Source organism: Pleurodeles waltl, chromosome 1_1 (genome assembly GCF_031143425.1).
Source record: "Pleurodeles waltl isolate 20211129_DDA chromosome 1_1, aPleWal1.hap1.20221129, whole genome shotgun sequence".
Taxonomy (NCBI): Eukaryota; Metazoa; Chordata; class Amphibia; order Caudata; family Salamandridae; genus Pleurodeles; species Pleurodeles waltl.
In genome coordinates this window covers 364,791,920-364,810,467 of record NC_090436.1, presented here as the reverse complement: position 1 = coordinate 364,810,467, position 18,548 = coordinate 364,791,920, and the positions used below count along the sequence as shown (strand labels likewise).

The 18,548-nt window shown below is 42.4% G+C and overlaps 1 protein-coding gene across 2 annotated transcripts in view; it reads right to left on the bottom strand.

Moving 5' to 3' along the window:
• NLN (neurolysin) overlaps positions 1-18,548 on the bottom strand; it is a 220,771-nt gene that overhangs the window by 94,523 nt on the left and 107,700 nt on the right. For both annotated transcript variants that reach the window (XM_069222853.1, XM_069222861.1), the window contains exons 7-8: positions 7,512-7,647; positions 5,717-6,083 (exon numbers count right to left, since the gene is read on the bottom strand). In XM_069222853.1, the coding sequence (XP_069078954.1) occupies positions 5,717-6,083; positions 7,512-7,647 (503 nt within the window). The remainder of the gene's footprint in view (positions 1-5,716; positions 6,084-7,511; positions 7,648-18,548) is intronic.

Below are 18,548 nucleotides of genomic sequence, written 5' to 3'. Positions count from 1 at the left end.
ACTTTACTAAAGGGTACTCAGAGAGTGAAACCACTAGGAGCAGACTTACTGGAATGGCAATTGTGGTATCTGATGTAATGTCTTGTGGAATGTTAGCGTAGAGAATGTGGGGGAGTTCTAAGATATTGGATGGTTACGAAACCACTTGGAAAAGTTGAGGCTATGATGGAAGCTAATGGGAAGAGTTGTGTATGAGGTGCTAAAATAAATGAACCTACATTACGTCTGTTTGGAGACTCCTCCTCATTATTAGACTGTCCACGAGGGGCAAAAGGACCTCAACACCAGGGGCCAGATGTAGCAAGGCATTAGCGCCTCGCAAATGGCGAAAAACGCCATTTGCGAGGCGCTAATGCCGGCGCGCGATGCAGAAACACATTTTGCGAGTCAGAACCGACTCGCAAAATGTGTTTCCGACTCGCAAATAGGAAGGGGTGTTCCCTTCCTATTTGCGACTCGCACCGCAATGTAAGTTGATTTGCAACCGCGAAGGCGGTCGCAAATCATCTCGCAGTTACCATCCACTTGAAGTGGATGGTAACTCATTCGCAAATGGGAAGGGGTCCCCATGGGACCCCTTCCCCTTTGTGAATGATCACAAAATTATTTTTTCAGAGCAGGCAGTGGTCTCTGAAAAAAAACGAAACAAAAGGTTTCGGTATTTTTTTCTAAGTGCAGCTCGTTTTCCTTTAAGGAAAACGGGCTGCAGATAGAAAAAAAAAAACGGCTTTATTTAAAAGCAGTCACGGACATGGTGGTCTGCTGTCTCCAGCAGGCCACCATCCCCGTGAGTGCCCAGACTCGCTATGGGGTCGCAAACTGCGACCCACCTCATTAATATTAATGAGGTGGGTCTTTGCGACCCCATAGCGAGTCGCAGGAGGTGTCTGAGACACCTTTCTGCATTCCAAATTGCGAGTTGCAATTTGCGAGTCGGAAGGACTCGCAAATTGCAACTCACAATTTGCTTTCTACTTACATCTGGCCCCAGATCCCTAAGCAGAACTGTTTTACACTCAATTTGGATGGTGATTGGGATTCTACCGAAAGTTTGAAGCCACTAATCTTTAAAGTGGCTAACCTTTGAGTGACTATCTTCAACGTCTAACCTTCATCACCTTACATCCAAGATCACTGTGAGGGGAGCGGTGGTCCCACCATAGTACAGCGGCATCAACAGTACTAAATGCGAGCACTTACAGTATTTGAACTAGGCCTCTTGTGCTCTTACCTAGAGAATGGTGATGCTCTTTGCGCGTGCTGATTTCATCCCACGCACTCTGCCGTTCACACGCTTCGTATTCTCCCACATCTTAACGTCGGCGCATGTAAGTGCACGTATTGAGCAGAGGGTGACAGCTTGTGCGACTGTCATTCCGGGCCTGCAGTCCGAACGTAATTCCGTGCCTGCAGATTTTCACCTCATTCCTTTCAGGAAGTGCCTTGAGTGTGCAAGTTGATAGCACTCTGCTCCGTCCTTTGCTCGTTATTGGATTTATGCGGTTCATGGGGGAAGAAAAAAAAATCTAGATCGCTGAACTTTCTTACTGGATTTTGAGGTTGTCTAGATGGAAATAGTAAGTAAATAACTGCAGAACTTGTGTATTGAAAATCTGCAGTACATTTATATTGTTCTAGATAAACCAGACAGCATTCCATATGTTTCTTTTTCGTTGCAAATACTCTCACTGAGTTTTTCTGTAATCTTATTAAGATTTATGTCTCAATTCATATATTTCATGTAGCTTTGTTTAAGGACCTGTCTTGATTTTTCTCTCTGACAGTGGCATATTTATATCACTGAGCTCCTTCACACTGTAGGTTACTCTACCCACTATGGTTATTTACATTAGTGGTTGATTATACAATATATTTATTTATTTACTTTTTATGAGCGTGGATTAATGTTTTTCTTTCCAGGCATTGTCATGCAGAACGTAGTACCTCCACCGTATTTCCTCTCATGTCAAGGAGAACCTCCATTCAGATAGTCGAAATGCGAAAACACATTTATGCATTATACAAATGTGGGTCGAATCTTACAGCTGAAAGGAAGACATCATTAATGATGCATTTTTTAGGTTGTGGGGGCCAGCAAATATCTGAAAACGTACATGATTTAAAGGATGATGGGGAGATGAATGAATTCAATACGTTTGAAGAAACTGGATTTACATTATTTACATAAAGTCAGTACTGTGCTTGAAAGATACCTTTTTGGTGTGAGGGAGCAAAGTAGTGATGAAAGTATTGAGGATTACATTACAAGTCTAAGGAAACTAGCATCTTTGGTGAGACAATGGAACAATGCATTGGAGAACAGTTCATGTTGAGGTGTCATTCCGATAAAATAAGACAAGAGTTATGGCTGAAGTACGATTCTACACTCAATGAAGTCATCACTATTGCCAAGCGAGTGGAACATTCCTTAGCTTGCGTAGAAGAATTGGACAGAAAGAAAAAGATGTCAGTGAGCAAAGTGGAGGTGAAGGAGGAAGAAAGTAACTACAGACCATAAACGTTTGGTTGAGGTGTTCAGTAAAAAAAACTGGATATGATCTCCATGAGAATAAGTACGTGGACTGTAGGGTTTCAAGAATACAATTTTCAGATGTGTTATGTGCCAGGATCACGCAATAAAGTAGATGACTGTTTATTGAGACTAAGTTCTGCAGTGGAGATAGATGATCTGGAAGAAAATGAAGAAGTGAAAGTGTGTTGCATTACTGATGGTTGTGTAACGTATCAAGAATGGTTGGATGCGATTGAAGGAGATGCTATCATACATAGAGTGTTAAGTATCATACGAAGTGGTGGGACTCGAAATTTAAGAAAGATTCTGAGATGGAAGGCTATTGGAAGGTATGTGATGAGTTGTGTGAGGATGGAACGCTTTTTAGAGGGTTAAGACTGGTGGTTTTTGAGGTGTTGAGAGATAGGATTGTAGATCTAGGTCATGTTGGACAACAGGGCATGAGTAAGACTAGGACTTGCATACGATTAAGTTACTGGGGGCAAGAGATGGATGTTCAAATTGAAAGAAAGGTTAGACAGTGTACTGATTTGTAGAAGAAGTGACAAAGAGTACAAGATGAGAAACCCTCCCACGGTGTGTAGAGACATGCCAACTACACAATGGGAAATAGTAGCTGTTGATATTGAGGGACCATTACATTGCAGGGGTGTATCATGCTATTTATTGGTTTTGATTTATGAATTCTCACGCTGGGCAGAAGTAGGTGCCACAAGTAGCAATTTTCTTGAGGAAAGTTTCGATCGTGCGGGCATATCTAATTCGCAATTGGTGTCAACTGAGATGCAAAAACATACTTTCGAAGGGGATCAAACATTGGAAGTGTTCTTTATATCATCCCGAAGGGAACCACACTGTGACGAGATTTAACAGGGCTGTAAAGGAGTGCATACAGTTGGAAGTGAGTATGGGTGTGTGAAAATTATTGAAAGTTTATAATATCCCAACACTCTACAATGAGAAATGTTCCTTTTGAACTATTCACAGGAAGGAAACCAAACACAGAATTATCCCCAGGGTGGTTACATTGGGGTAAAAACAGAAGTGTGTGCTGGGAGTCAATGTAGAACATGCTTGCAAAAGAAAGAACAAATGTAGAATACCCTAAGAGAATTTATGATGTTACAAAAGATGTAACTTCATAAAATGTTAAGGTGGGGGAACTGGTCATGATCAAGAAACCAACGAGGACAAAGGACACACCAAGTTTTCAGGTCCTTTAGGAATAATGAAGTTGTTTCACAATGCTGTAAACTTTGAAGCTGAAAGAATTTGGAATCTTAATGGAGTAGTGAGTTGAAAACAAATGTCCTAAAATGAAGTTTGTGTGCTTTACAGATTTTGATTAAGCTCTTCCTATTTAATGTATTCAATATTACTCAACAGTTGTCCTTGCTGTTTAAAGTTGTTTATTCTATATATTGTAGTATAAGATTATACAATGTTAAGGAAACAGGTTTTTTCATTTAAAAGGGGGGGGGGTGGTATCTTGATGTAATGTCTTGTGGAATGTTAGGATACAGAATATGGGGGAGTTATAGGATGTTGGATGGTTATGATTCTACTTGGATCAGTTGAGGCTGGGATGGAAGCTGATGGGAAGAGCTACGGGTGAAGTGCTAAAATAAACCTACATTACTTTTATTTGGAGACTCTTCATTATTCAGTAATATTTATTGGAGACATAAATCATGTTGTGTCATTATATGCTGATGATGCCTTGGTGTACGTGAAAAAAAGATTTGCATGCAATGCCCTCTTTCCTTAACCTGATTAACAAATATGGAGACTTCTCCAGCTGACGCACAAAGTAAATTACATATGTTTGTTATCTCTGGGGACCACATTACACACGTGGATGGCACTACTTCCTTATTTAGGCTTGAAGTGGCAGATGAGAGACTTGAAATATCTAGGAATCTGGGTGGCTCAGACAGCTAATTATAAAGTTCATGTTAATATGGGTCATGTCCGGGAGGGTATACTTCGATCTGCATCCTTCTCGTCCACATTACCTCATTCCACAATGGGGAGAATTGGAGATATAAAAATGGTGGTCCTTCTAAAATGAGTTAATGTCTTTTAGGCCATTCACTGTGTGTTACCCAAAACAGTGAGCTAGACAGATTCACCCTCTTTCATTTGGCACTCTTAAATTGCCTTACTCAAAAGGTTGTTTAGCTATCCCAGATTTCAAATGTTACTTTTTGACTTCACAATTAGACAATTTGGAGTGAAAAGGACTCACTCACGAAAAATTGCTATTATCTGGTTGCCATGGTGCTATGGAACTGAGGTGCAGTTTTATGACCTCGGCGAAAACTAGTGCAGATGTTTCTATCTTGTGTCCCACAAGTCTTGGATATAAGAATGGATGATTGACTGTTTTGGGGACTTCCCTTTTTTGTTAAATTGAATCGGAACACTGAAGTACATAAGTGGATTGAAGATGCTTGTCATACAATGACAGACCTTTATGGGATGCCAACCTTCTTATATTTGATGAGAATCTGAAGTGTTACCACAGTAAATCTTACTGTTTGAGAGGCTGACTAACGTGTCCCGTCTCACCTGGATACAGTACCAGGGAGACCACTGAAATTATCACTACTGGGATAACAATTACAGTCATTAACACAAGGGGAAGCCTGGTGACTGCACTTGATTGTGCTACCTTTTCGCATCACCCACTGACGCTGCTGAAGATTCAATCCATTAGGTAGGTGGATCCAGATGGTCATATCGAACACCATGAATGGGACAGAATACATGAATACACCTAAATGGTTACAGGTAATGGCAGCTTCACACTAACGCAGTTTAAATGTATTCACACAACCTAATACATACCAGCAATTATTCAAAATATACATCTCACACGCTCTGATTGATGTCCAAGATTACATCTTAGAGGGATTTGCTTTATTCATAAGATCTGGGCCTGCCCTGTGGTTGTGGCATCCTGGACGTGGGATTTCTCTGGGAGATTAGTGGGCACCCTTACGGAATATTTCGGGAAACAAAACATTGTGGGTTACTGACCTGAAGCCAGTATTATTTACACCAACATAATTCGTTCTAGGTGTTATCCGATATCCACACTTTTCCTTTTTGTCAGACAAATGTCCTCATTGCTGTTAATATTTACCACAACATTCAAAATTATTGGAATCTTAGAATTACCTTGGATACAAGTCCAAATAAAACTGGCCCAAGATTTCGCCTGTGTCCCGGTCTTTCACAGTGTAAAGTTCTACACTCTTCTCCCAGGCATGAAAGTCGTCAACAGGTTCAAAGGTCAATCCTAGTAGCTCCTGATAAATGTTAAATAAGCCTTGCTTAACTGCTTCAATAGGGAAATAGTCCCGCAGCTTTTCTTGATCAACAAAATACTTGATCTCTTCAATCTGTGTCAGATAATAGAGCAGATCCCAAGCATTGATTTTTCCGTCACATTCAAAGCCTCTTTCTTTGCACTCCTTCTCCTTCAGTTCTAATATTAGATTTTTCTCTTGCTCCCCCAAAAGCCTTAATTTTTTATTTAAACCATCTGGAGAGGAAAGAAAACAAATGTTCATTTGAGTTATGAATGTTAACACTTAGTTGGCAGCACAATTACATTATATTACATTATAATGCATTATATTACATGTGGGTGATCTTTTTTCAAAAAAGCAAATTTTAATTTGATTAACACGAGGTGGATTATGAATCTGGTGCAAGAAAAGGGTTTTCACTTTCAAGGAATACATGGTCACTACTGTGATTGTGAATCTGTCTTTTCAAAATTGCATATCCACTATTTACTCAATGGAGACATCAATGTACTACTACCTTTAAATAAGGAATGTGTATAATTCTTTAAGTCTATTTTCACAATTTTGAATCTTCTGTCTGTGTCCAGTGGCACCTTGAAAAACTACACCTATGGAAGTAACACTAGCAGTCACCACGGATTATACTTTATTCATCCATTGACTAAAAGAGCAGTGTTACTAGACTTTCCAGAGCCAAGAAGAAAGTTAGAGGGTTTGCCAAACACCTATACTACAAACTACTATCTTTCTGACGTTCACTTCTAGGGGATAAAAGATTTAAGAAAATCATTACAGTCACAGTTTTCAATTAAGTTTTGAAGTAGTATTATTTTATTCCAGGGGTGTAAAGATGTCATTGTCATCAAAATCAGCCACAAACACTTTTGCACATGTATGCACTTTTATCCCTCTCAACTGCTTTATAATATCCCCTCATAAGTAACTTACAGAATTTGAATTTAGTGTCACCTGGTTTTGAAGAAGCACAAGTAATGTTTTGCATTCTGGCCTATCCTTTTGAGGTTGGTAAAGTAATTCAAATCATAACAATCTGATTAATGCAACTATGGATAGTTGTGCAATGGTATTTCTGATACTGCTACATCTCTTTTGATTCTAACACAGTATGGCGGTTGAGTCAAATGTGGCTACAGTATCGGAAAACACTGACATGGCTGTGTACTCTCAGTATTAACTCTGATACTGTATATCATAAAATGGTGACTCCTGTGCCATGTGCTCCTTGAGACCCAGAGGGTAACTGAGTAGTTATGCCCATGGATGTGAGGTGGTGACATATTTTAATAACCTTGTAGCATATAGGAACCTTTGATACCACAGTGTCCTCCACATGTGAGCTGCAGAACGAGGAAGAAATGCCATGAAGATGAGCCATACCCGAGGGCTGGGTAGATTTATTTGCATGAATGAGGATCGCCCAAGAGTATCATGTTTGACAGCTGTACATAGTTTCAGAGGTTAAAGGTGTATTTCACTACAGGTTTGCTTGATTTCCATATGCAAGAAATAGTGCAACACTACAGATGTCCTTATATTGAAAGAGGAAAGAAAACAGTTGCTATTTTGAATTAGCTTAATACTTTTACTTCACATGACAGATTAACCATGATCCATACCCAGCCCTCAAAGGACAAACATACCTAAGAAAGTGGATACGTTATCTGTGTTCTTAGCCATGTTAACTTCCAGGACAAAGTTGGCATATGTGCTATATCCAAGAAGTTCTGCTAATTTTGCTCTCAATGGAATCAGCTGTTCAAGAATGTTTGTGTTTTCCTGAAAAATACAAAAAATACGATATTTTAATGAAGATAGTCCAGTGACACAAAGGAGAAATTGCATTTTGTCAACTCATTTTATTTAGAAATATGACTTTCTTGGTTCTATTAATATCAATTTACAAGCAGCATATTCACTTTGAAGTTTGGTATAATTACCAAACTCATTTAGTAAAGGGGAATAAATAGGTCATCAGCCAAAAAGAGGTCACTTTGCGCTCCACTTTTCCCTATGGTCTAATGTCTCACTTCCAGTGTGGAGGAAACAAAGGTCCACAACCTGAAGCTGCTGCCATCAGACATCCCCTCACAGGGGAATCAATGCTGCTGGAAATGGCCTTGATGGGGACACCCAATTTAAGTTGACACATCCAATGCCAATTCCGCCTTCACACTTTCTGTCAAGGACCGCCATATAAGTCATGCCGACCTGGAAAGAAAAAGTCCAGAAATGGTTCCTACATGCTGGGAAATCTCGCAGTGCTTTGGGACGTAAAATTGGGGTATTTCTCAAGATAAAGTGCTGTTTTGTTAGTCTGCCTTCAGAGGTAACAAACGTGATGGCAGGTTTGTTACTGGATGGAGGACCTGCTTACAGGTCATTTTTTCCCAAAAGCAGCTCAAGTCAAGTACACAGGAGCGTCTTCAAGGAAAAATCTTTGCAGTGACAGCAGACAAATTTAAACTTGGTGGTCTGAATAAACGGTTCACTCTGAAATCAATGCAAGCTCTGCCCTGCGTAAGAAAAAGACCCAAGAAGCACTCTTAATAGATCTATCTGATGGCACTGAGTAGAAAACATGCCTGCAGTCCTAAAGGCAGTTATTGTTCAGGTTAAGATGGTTTTCTTTTTTAAGTAAATTCCCACTGGAGGGTGCTCACACATTAGGATCTCTTCAAGAATAAAAATAAGATTAGGTACTCTATATCCAGATAGGGAGCCAGTTAATAAATAATGTTTCATACCTCACAATTTTGATGCTGTGTGCAATTTGTCCATATTGCGGTTCAATTCTGTGGATTGATTTTATCGTTACAGGTACACCCCACCTACATCCACTGGCCTTTTGGGGACTTTTGCAACAAATACAAATGCTTAAACAAACTGCCCCAACCACTAATCCAGTTTCCGCCAAATAGCTTTTAATGCACCTGAAAGTCTGCGGGGACTGCATTCCCTCTCCCATTATTTCCAGGAAAGGTGTGCACCGGCGTTTGCCTCTATATGCCTGTTAATCTCTACACATCCACTTTACAATTTTGGTTCCTGTGCCAAGAATGAGATGCAAGGGGCCCCTATATCCTCAAATCTTTCTTTCTTCTTTGTAGAACCACGTATTTTCCGTTCCAAGCAACTTTCACACTCAAAAATAGCCAGCTCAAGTGCTCTGGCACCTTATCCCTTTCCCAAAGCACTGCGAATGTTTGAATACTCACAGAAAAGGTAGGTGGAATTGCCTTCCCATTAAGTGACCGCAGGTGGTACGTCTGCTTATTTCGGATTGTGGTATCCTGGGAATTTCAGTCACACACACTGTGTTTATGTACAACATAAGTTTTCAATTTATGGCTTTCCCACAATAGGTGCTGTAGAGTGCCTGATCCGTCACAATACCTCCAATACTGCAGGGGCTTTGAGGAATCCATTCTTGAACCCTCGCCAGAGTATCATACAAATATGAGGTTAATTGTACAACTGCTTTCCTGCCTGTGGCACCTGTGGCTGTTACTTGCTTCTGTAAAATATGTTTTCCCTCTCCATACTCTTAAAAGAACACCCTAGTTCCATCTCCCACCTCGTCTGGGCCGGTGATTTATCTACATGTGCAACATGCATAGGAAATTTATAAATTTCGGACATCTGTTGGTTGTCAACTTTTCTCCTAATTACCCTTTCTCAAATGAAGTTTATCGTCTATCAGTGTGTGCCCTAATAGAGCCCTGTGTAACTCAATGTCTTCCCTGGAGCTATCTTATCCTCTCCCCTTCTGGTATTGCATTGTCATTTTTCAACTTTTCAAAGGATGGAAGCCCCTCATGGTCATAAAGGTCCACTATTCTTTTACAACCAGCATTCCGCAACTCTATATATGCTTCCTCTGTCAATGTCAGGGTTAATTTGAGGTCACCAATAAATAGGTATTAAGGATGTGGTGGTGAGTCACCCCATCACTGCCATCTTGCCCCGGGTGGCGAAAGAAGCCTGAGTGAGCGGAGATGAATATAGGCCACAGTATCTATTTCTCCTGGGCATCCAAGCCATCTTCCAGATGTGCTTGCCAGCTATTAACTAATCAGTAAAACACCAGTGCTTTACCAATGTTTTCTATTGCATTCAACATTATACCATGTTTGTGGTACTTGATAGCAGTTGATTAGGTTACAAATGCCCAGTCCACCCCCTCAGGGGGTAGGTATACATGTTTCCTTGCCTTTCAAGGATTCGTACCCATCCATTAGTTTTCACAGTTTGTGTATTGAGTGTTTTGGGGGTTGTAGTGGGAAGGTTTGCATCACAAAGCGTAATTTTAATTGCAACCAAAGTACTGAACCTGAATAGCCCCACACCTCTCAAATGTCAGACTGCAAATCTCTCTGTGCTGAGCTCAGGAGATCCGAGTAGTTTTTGGCGGTGATTTTATCTATCTAGGCCGATATTTTAATACCCAGATAGTGTATGTAATTCTCAACCGATGTCTGTGAGAAGTCACATCAGCGTGTTCCTGGTTGTTCACTGGGCGTAGAGACATTTACTATGGGAAGTTTTTTTTACACATTTAGTTTGAAGCCAAATGTGTTTAGTTCAGGTAATTTAAGGCAGGAATTGGCCACAAGAGGACTGTTAGCTTTACCAGGATGTCATAAGCACATAATGCTATTTTATGGATCTAAAACCCAATTCTCACCTGTTTATTATCTTGATTATTTCTCACTCTGTCTGCAATAGGTTCCGTACACAATGCAAAGAGCAGCTTAGAATTGGCAGCCCTGTCTTGTACCCTTCCCCACATCAGTTCTGACACCACCTCATTTATACCGACTCTAGCTGTTGATGTCACATAGCAACAGATACTCATGTCTTAAACTTGGGACCAATTCCCATTTTATTTAGGATTCCCTCCAAAAAATGCCAATTCACCCAATCAAATGTCTCTTCTGAGTCCATAAACAGCAGGAAGGTTGTTTTCTGGGTTCTTCTGATGTTGTCTAACACATGAAGTGCTAAAGTGACCAGGATAAGACAAGTGGAATAATGAGGTCATAACATAGGCAAAACCTAAAAGTACAGTTCTGTTTGGAAAGGGCAAAAACAAGGTACTTACCACACCCTAACAGTCATGAACATGGACACACATACAGATCGAAAAACTCCACTGGACAGTCTACAATACTTATCCAGTGACTATAGGTCCCGAAGCAGCTATCACTGACGTAATCAAGCTGAGCATTTGCACAACAGTTTGGTTCAAAAGTTATTTATCCCAAAGACCATGTCTATTTTGGATAATCAACTACAGGTATTTAAGATGAAAATTCATCTATTCGAAAAGAATGTCAAGATCAACACAAATGTATAACAACAATTACATGTTTTAACAAATATAGAATACATGTAAAAAAACAATACAGATATGTTTCAAAATATTCAGTATCGCTAGTTGCTTGGCTGGAGCATTTAGGTCTCTGATGTTCAGGCTCACAATTTTAATCTTGACTATACTGGTGATTACATCTGTGCTAGTGAATCCTTACCTGCACGGTCTGTGGAAGGCCCTCGTCTGCTAAGATCTATGTTGGAGATTAACTGACTTGTTAATAATAACAGTGTCTGTGCCAGGGGCATTCTATCCTTCAGAACTGAAAAATTGTAAATCCCTATAACCCCTACTCCCAAATGAGAAAAACCTGGTAGAACAACTTTCCCTTCTCCTGCCTCTTGAGTTGTTGCCTGCCGCCACCCCTTGTTTCTTGCTGTTTATTAAGCAACTCCAACCCACACAAATGTTGGTATAACCTAGATTCCATCCACAACAGCACCTAAACCCACCACCCTCCTCAATGCTTACTCAGTGACCATACGATGACTATAAAGTATCAAGAAAAAGTGTTATCAACAGAAAATAACACCTCATCACTAACATATCTATGAAACAAATAAACTGACTAAGAAATTAGACATTGTGCCTGAATTTTACTCAGCCACTCCCGAGGATGTTAAAGCCATTTTGAATAAATTAGACATTAATTAATTTATTTATGCAGTTCAGAATTTGTCTGTGGGCGTTAGAGTGCTTTAGAATGAAGAGGACAACACATTATTGAGTAAATTAGGGCAACTGCTGTGATAATCCTACAAAACGGTTAGTTATTCACTTGCGATACCTGTCAATTCTAGTTTTTCAAAGAATGCAGTTAAAAGAGGACATGGTTAAAACATGGACCAAGAAAGTCACATGGTCCTGAAGCTCTGACAGGCCCTTCATTAATCAAGATGTCATCAGGGCGGAGCCACTTTGGGAGCATCGACTTTTATAGCCCTGCTAACAGTTTTGCTGGAGCAGGACAGCTGCGAGCTGAGGTGCCAGGAAACCTCAGCTGCCAAGTTTTCAGATTGCTTATGAGTGACACTCAACGACCAAATGTGTGACGCATAGAGTGACACTTTCTTGTGAGTGAAATCAAGCAATGAAGTCCATGGAAAGAGATAAATATCAGTAACGACCTCATTTTGAGCAATGAGAAACACTAAAAAGATCTTGAAACTGCTGCAAAGCAGCTGAAATGGAAAATTACATGTGCCCTGGAGCTACTCAAACTCTAGTAGCGCAGTGAGGAAGAAGCTCAAAGGATCGCAAAGTTCTGTTTTGTGTTTTTTAATCCAGGTGTACTTTCTATGCTGGGATTTATTTCCTGCCCATTCTGTACAGTAAAAAGGAAACGCTACAAGTTCCAGCATGCAAAGTGTTTGACTTTAAACGTGTTGTTTTTATGTCATGTTACAGTAACTTGTACAGTGCACTAATTACCCAAGAGGGTATCCGGGAGCTTGGGCAAGTGTAGGTGTGTGATCCCAAAGGTGTTTATACAAACTAAGTGAGGAGGAGGCTCTAATGTGTTGAGGAAGTTCATTCCATGATTTGGGTTTGATGTAGGAGAAAGAACCAACTCCAGTTTTGCTTTTGCGTATCCGGGGAATGTGTGCGAATGAGTGAGGCAAAAGTAGGTCTGGTAGGTTGGTGAAAGTGTATGCAGCTGCTGAGGTATTCTGGTCCTGTGTTGTCTAGGGCTTTGTATGTGTGTGTGAGAGAGAATTATGAATTGGCTGCACTTGTGAATAGGAAGCCAGTGAAGCTTCCTGAGGTGCGGTATGATGTGAGATGTGATGTGGGTGTGGCGTGGGAAGTAGAGTATGAGTATTGATGCAGTCTTGAGTGGTCCAGAGTCTGTGTAGGAGTTGTCTGGTAATTCTGGCTTAGAGAGTGTTGCCTTAGTCCAGCCTGCAGGTGATGAGTCCGCCTGGTGTTCTGAGGCAACCATTTGAAGATCCATCATAGCATGTGTAGGCTGTGGAAGCAGGAGGTGCACATTGGGATAACTTGAACTATCCTGTTGAGCTTATCATCTAGGATGACCCCTAGATATCTTACAGGGTCTGAGGGTGTGGGTGTTCCTCCTAGCTCCGACAGCCCCCAGGTGGGTGTCCCATGGAGAGGTCTTGTTGCCAAGGATCAGTACTTCTGTCTTGTCAGAGTTGAGCTGCAGGCAGTTAATTAGCATGCAGTCTGCTACCATGTTCGTGCAGTTGGTGAAGTTGGTCCTGGTGGTGGTCGTCTTGCCCATCAGGGATTTGGGTGTCATTGGCATAAAAGATGATGGTGATGTCTTGTGATTGGATGATGTTGGAGAGCAGCACCATTTGTTTATGTTGAAAGAAGATGGTGCTGAGGGACGATCTCTGTGGGACTCTGCATTTCAATTTCTTGGTCTCTGCTGTGAAGGATGGCAGTCTGACCATTTGGGATCTTCCTGTGAGGAAGGAACAGATCCATTTGAGAGCATCTACTTATATTGCAATCTTGTGGAGCCTTCTTATTAGGGTCTTATGGGAGACAGTGCCGAAGGCTGTGGAGAGGTCGAGCAGGAAGCAAGCTGCTGTTTCTCTTCAGTCCAGTTTGATTCAAATGTTGTCAGTGGCCGCAGTGAGTGCTGGTTCGATGCTGTGGTTCTTTCTGAATCCTGACTGAGTGTTGTCTAGAAGATGGTGAAGTTTGAGGTGGATGGGTCGGAAGTTGTTGGTTGATTTCAGTTGGCTTACTGAGGGTGGCATTGATTTCCATTCATCCGGAAAAGTGGTAGACATGATGGAGATGTTGTTGATGCGGGTCAGCGTGGTGCTGATTGGTAATGTTCCCAGGTTGTAGATGTAGTGGTGACGTGGGACACGGGTCCTTTGGGACTATTGAGTGAATGGTAATGATTGCCGTTGTGTTGTTTCTGGTGAGGATTGTCCATTCGGTCAGGTGGCCGTCTTGGTTGGTGGTGGGTAGGTTAGCAGTGAGTTCTCTGGGGTTGGGATGGTGTGTGAAGTTGCTGTAGATGGTTGTGATTTTGCTGTGGAAGAAGTTGGATAGGTTGTCACAGAGTTCCGTAAACTTCCACAGGGTGTGTGACAACAATTTTTAATAAGATGTGTAAATACAAACCTACAAATTATCACACACAATGTGACTTGGCACTATCACATGGTGTGTGACTACAAACTGTCAGATATTGTGTTACTACACACTTTCACACTGTGTGGGGCAAACAGCCAGAAGGTATGTGGGAGCTATCTTTACCAGAGGAACAGTTCAGAGATTCACAGAATCTGGTGGGTGCCACCTGAATGTGAAGCAGCTGCTGCTACTGTCATGTCACCATGTTCTGTGCTATGTATGTAGGACTCATATGGCCTGCCGCATGCCAAATCCTGGCCAGGCACAGCCTTTCTGTGAGCTCCGGAAGTCTAGTACCATGAATGGCCCTGGCTCTTTTAACTTATTGCAGAATAATAAAAAGAATACATAGATTTATTTCAGTACATTCCCAACCAAGAAAAGGTCTCTCAGCGTGCCTTCAAAGCACAAAAATAAAGCTGTTTCAGGACCTAGTTAGCGATGGTGGAGCTGTAAGCAATAAGAGTTGAGCGCATTTTAATATTTAATTACCTGGCAAGAGAGGATGAGAGGAGAGCACCCATCCATGGCAGAGTAGAGAGGTGGGATCACATCACTGGCAGAAATGATCACTCCAGGATCTTATTCTTGTTTTTGTGTGTCTGGGACAGCCAGACACATGATGTCTCATGACACGCGGCTACTGTAACAGGCCCGAGCTAAGTGAGTCTCTCGGTTGATTGACGAATGCAGCCAGCAAAGCTGAGCTCTCAGGCTGCGGCATGGTCAGTGCCAACTATTTTGTGAGCGCCACAGTGTGCAGTGTGCACTTGAGCAGCTCTTACTGTCTCGGCTTATGTGTGCATGGCATCACTGGTGGTGTGTTAGGAGGTCCTATATATGTGACATATGTATTTTAGTGCGGTGATGCAGACCACCACCCTAAAATGGGTTAGCCTAACCCTAATGCATGGTACTTGGCAGGGCTGGGAATCTGAGAGTGCTAGGAGTATTAGGTGATGTGCATCTCTGTAATTAGAAGGGGTGTGGTCTAATGACATCAACACCCTATATCAGGTGTGCATAATTATTAGGCAACTTCCTTTCCTTTGGCAAAATGAGTCAAAAGAAGGACTTGACAGGCTCAGAAAAGTCAAAAATAGTGAGATATCTTGCAGAGGGATGCAGCACTCTTAAAATTGCAAAGCTTCTGAAGCGTGATCATCGAACAATCAAGCGTTTCATTCAAAATAGTCAACAGGGTCGCAAGAAGCGTGTGGAAAAACCAAGGCGCAAAATAACTGCCCATGAACTGAGAAAAGTCAAGCGTGCAGCTGCCACGATGCCACTTGCCACCAGTTTGCCCATATTTCAGAGCTGCAACATCACTGGAGTGCCCAAAAGCACAAGGTGTGCAATACTCAGAGACATGGCCAAGGTAAGAAAGGCTGAAAGACGACCACCACTGAACAAGACACACAAGCTGAAACGTCAAGACTGGGCCAATAAATATCTCAAGACTAATTTTTCTAAGGTTTTATGGACTGATGAAATGAGAGTGAGTCTTGATGGGCCAGATGGATGGGCCCGTGGCTGGATTGGTAAAGGGCAGAGAGCTCCAGTCCGACTCAGACGCCAGCAAGGTGGAGGTGGAGTACTGGTTTGGGCTGGTATCATCAAAGGTGAGCTTGTGGGGCCTTTTCGGGTTGAGGATGGAGTCAAGCTCAACTCCCAGTCCTACTGCCAGTTCCTGGAAGACACCTTCTTCAAGCAGTGGTACAGGAAGAAGTCTGCATCCTTCAAGAAAAACATGATTTTCATGCAGGACAATGCTCCATCACACGCGTCAAAGTACTCCACAGCGTGGCTGGCAAGAAAGGGTATAAAAGAAGGAACTCTAATGACATGGCCTCCTTGTTCACCTGATCTGAACCCCATTGAGAACCTGTGGTCCATCATCAAATTTGAGATTTACAAGGAGGGAAAACAGTACACCTCTCTGAACAGTGTCTGGGAGGCTGTGGTTGCTGCTGCACGCAATGTTGATGGTGAACAGATCAAAACACTGACAGAATCCATGGATGGCAGGCTTTTGAGTGTCCTTGCAAAGAAAGGTGGCTATATTGGTCACTGATTTGTTTTTGTTTTGTTTTTGAATGTCAGAAATGTATATTTGTGAATGTTGAGATGTTATATGGGTTTCACTGGTAATAATAAATAATTGAAATGGGTATATATATTTTTTTTTGTTAAGTTGCCTAATAATTATGCACAGTAATAGTCACCTGCACACACAGATATCCCCCTAACATAGCTAAAACTAAAAACAAACTAAAAACTACTTCCAAAAATATTCAGCTTTGATATTAATGAGTTTTTTGGGTTCATTGAGAACATGGTTGTTGTTCAATAATAAAATTAATCCTCAAAAATACAACTTGCCTAATAATTCTGCACTCCCTGTACAAGGTCAATTCTGGATTGTGTCGGGTGGGCGGCCGATGTGTGTGTGTATTGGTGCTCCCTAGGATGCCGGATTCTCCATATGTCGCAAAGACCCAGACTTTCGGCCCAGCCCATGAGGCTCGACGCTCGGTTGGATCTACTAGTAGTTATCTCGCCTGATACGTCAAGGCTCGGATCGAGAACGGCGTTGAAATCCCCTCCTATTAATGTGGATCCTTGAGGGAGCCCATCAATTACCTGACGGAGAGAAGTTAAGAAGGCGTCAAGCCCTGTTGGAGGGGCGTATATGCTCACCAGGTTTAGTGGTCATCCGTGGAGTACTCCTGTGACCGCTACAAATCTGCCCTGTGGGTCCAGTTGCGTGGCCGTAATTACCATTGGTAGTGAACGGTGGAGCAGGATGGCTACCCCTCTTGAGCCTCTGGAGAAGCCTGCATGGTAGACTCTATCGTACCCTCCCCGTGTAAGCATGGGACATCCAGTTCCTAGGAGGTGGGTTTCTTGCAATAGGACCACAGCGGGGGAGTATCTGCGGAGGGTGCTGAATACAGCGGATCTCTTGATTTTATCTAACAGGCCATTTACGTTCCATGAGATGACCTGAGTCAGTAAGGGCCAGTCGTGGGCTGCGTGATTGCTATCTTTTGCTGGGTGCCTGCCTGTGAATCTTGGGATGACCGTTTCAATCGCAACATTGAACTATTAAAATAACAAGGTGAACTTATCAACACATTACTATCTAAACCCGTATCAAACTCTTTACCCCCCAACCACCCCCCACCCCATACTCCCACCCCGGAAGCATCTGTCGCCCCATTACCCAACTGGAACCAAGCAGCCAGATAGACTGCTATTGGAGTGGAGTGGTGGACCCCTCCCTTTAGTCGGATCAAATGCAATTAATGGCATTTAAGTGAATCACACGGAAGTGTGTTAAGGAGGTGTAGAACCCTGTGTGGTGTCACCTCCCCTGGGTGCATGTCTAGGGCGGGCGTCCCTGCCGTATGCTCATGTTCCATCAGAGATCGCTCGACCCGCCTCAGCCAAGTACCGGAGACTGGCTCAGATCGGTGTCGTCCGCAGCTCGGGCCGTGTCTTGAGGCCCCGGCGATCCGCCAACGGCCCCCCCTCCCGCACACCAGAGCCCGAGAGACCACCAACACTTTTAGTGATTATTTAGGGGCTGCAGGGAGTGCAACAGCCACCCAAAGATGCCCCCCAAAAACACTTACATGACTTCTCCCAGGGGATCAAACCATGAGAAGTTTTGCATTGATTTCAAGCACTTTTGGAGCCTGTAGTCTTGTACAGAGGCTTCGGAGTGCAGGGACACCTGTTGGTTGGTCCTGTGACTGCAGTAGCAGTCTAATAAAAGTAATAGAAGGCCTCTGGGGCACATTTTCAAACCCAGTGCTTTACTGACAATGATAATGGTTGATGCATGTATTGTTACTTTTGGTACTTTTTTCCCACTGACTTAAGTGGAGTTAAATTGGTGAATTATAACATGTGGCAACTTTTACTGATGTGGTGCGACCATAACAATACTTTAGGCCACTCTTATTGGTAATGACACCCCCTTATATTGTGATGTTGCACATACTATATGTGGGGGGTATTGTGGTTCAGTTTAATCTTTCCTGCGCCCTCCCCTGAACTACCCCAGCACACGCTTTATCATCAAGGACAATGCCAGGTATCCAAACCACAGAGGCCACATAGCATAGTGGAAGCCCAGGATCTAAGTGCTCTGCAGCACGTAATTTATCACTGGCCC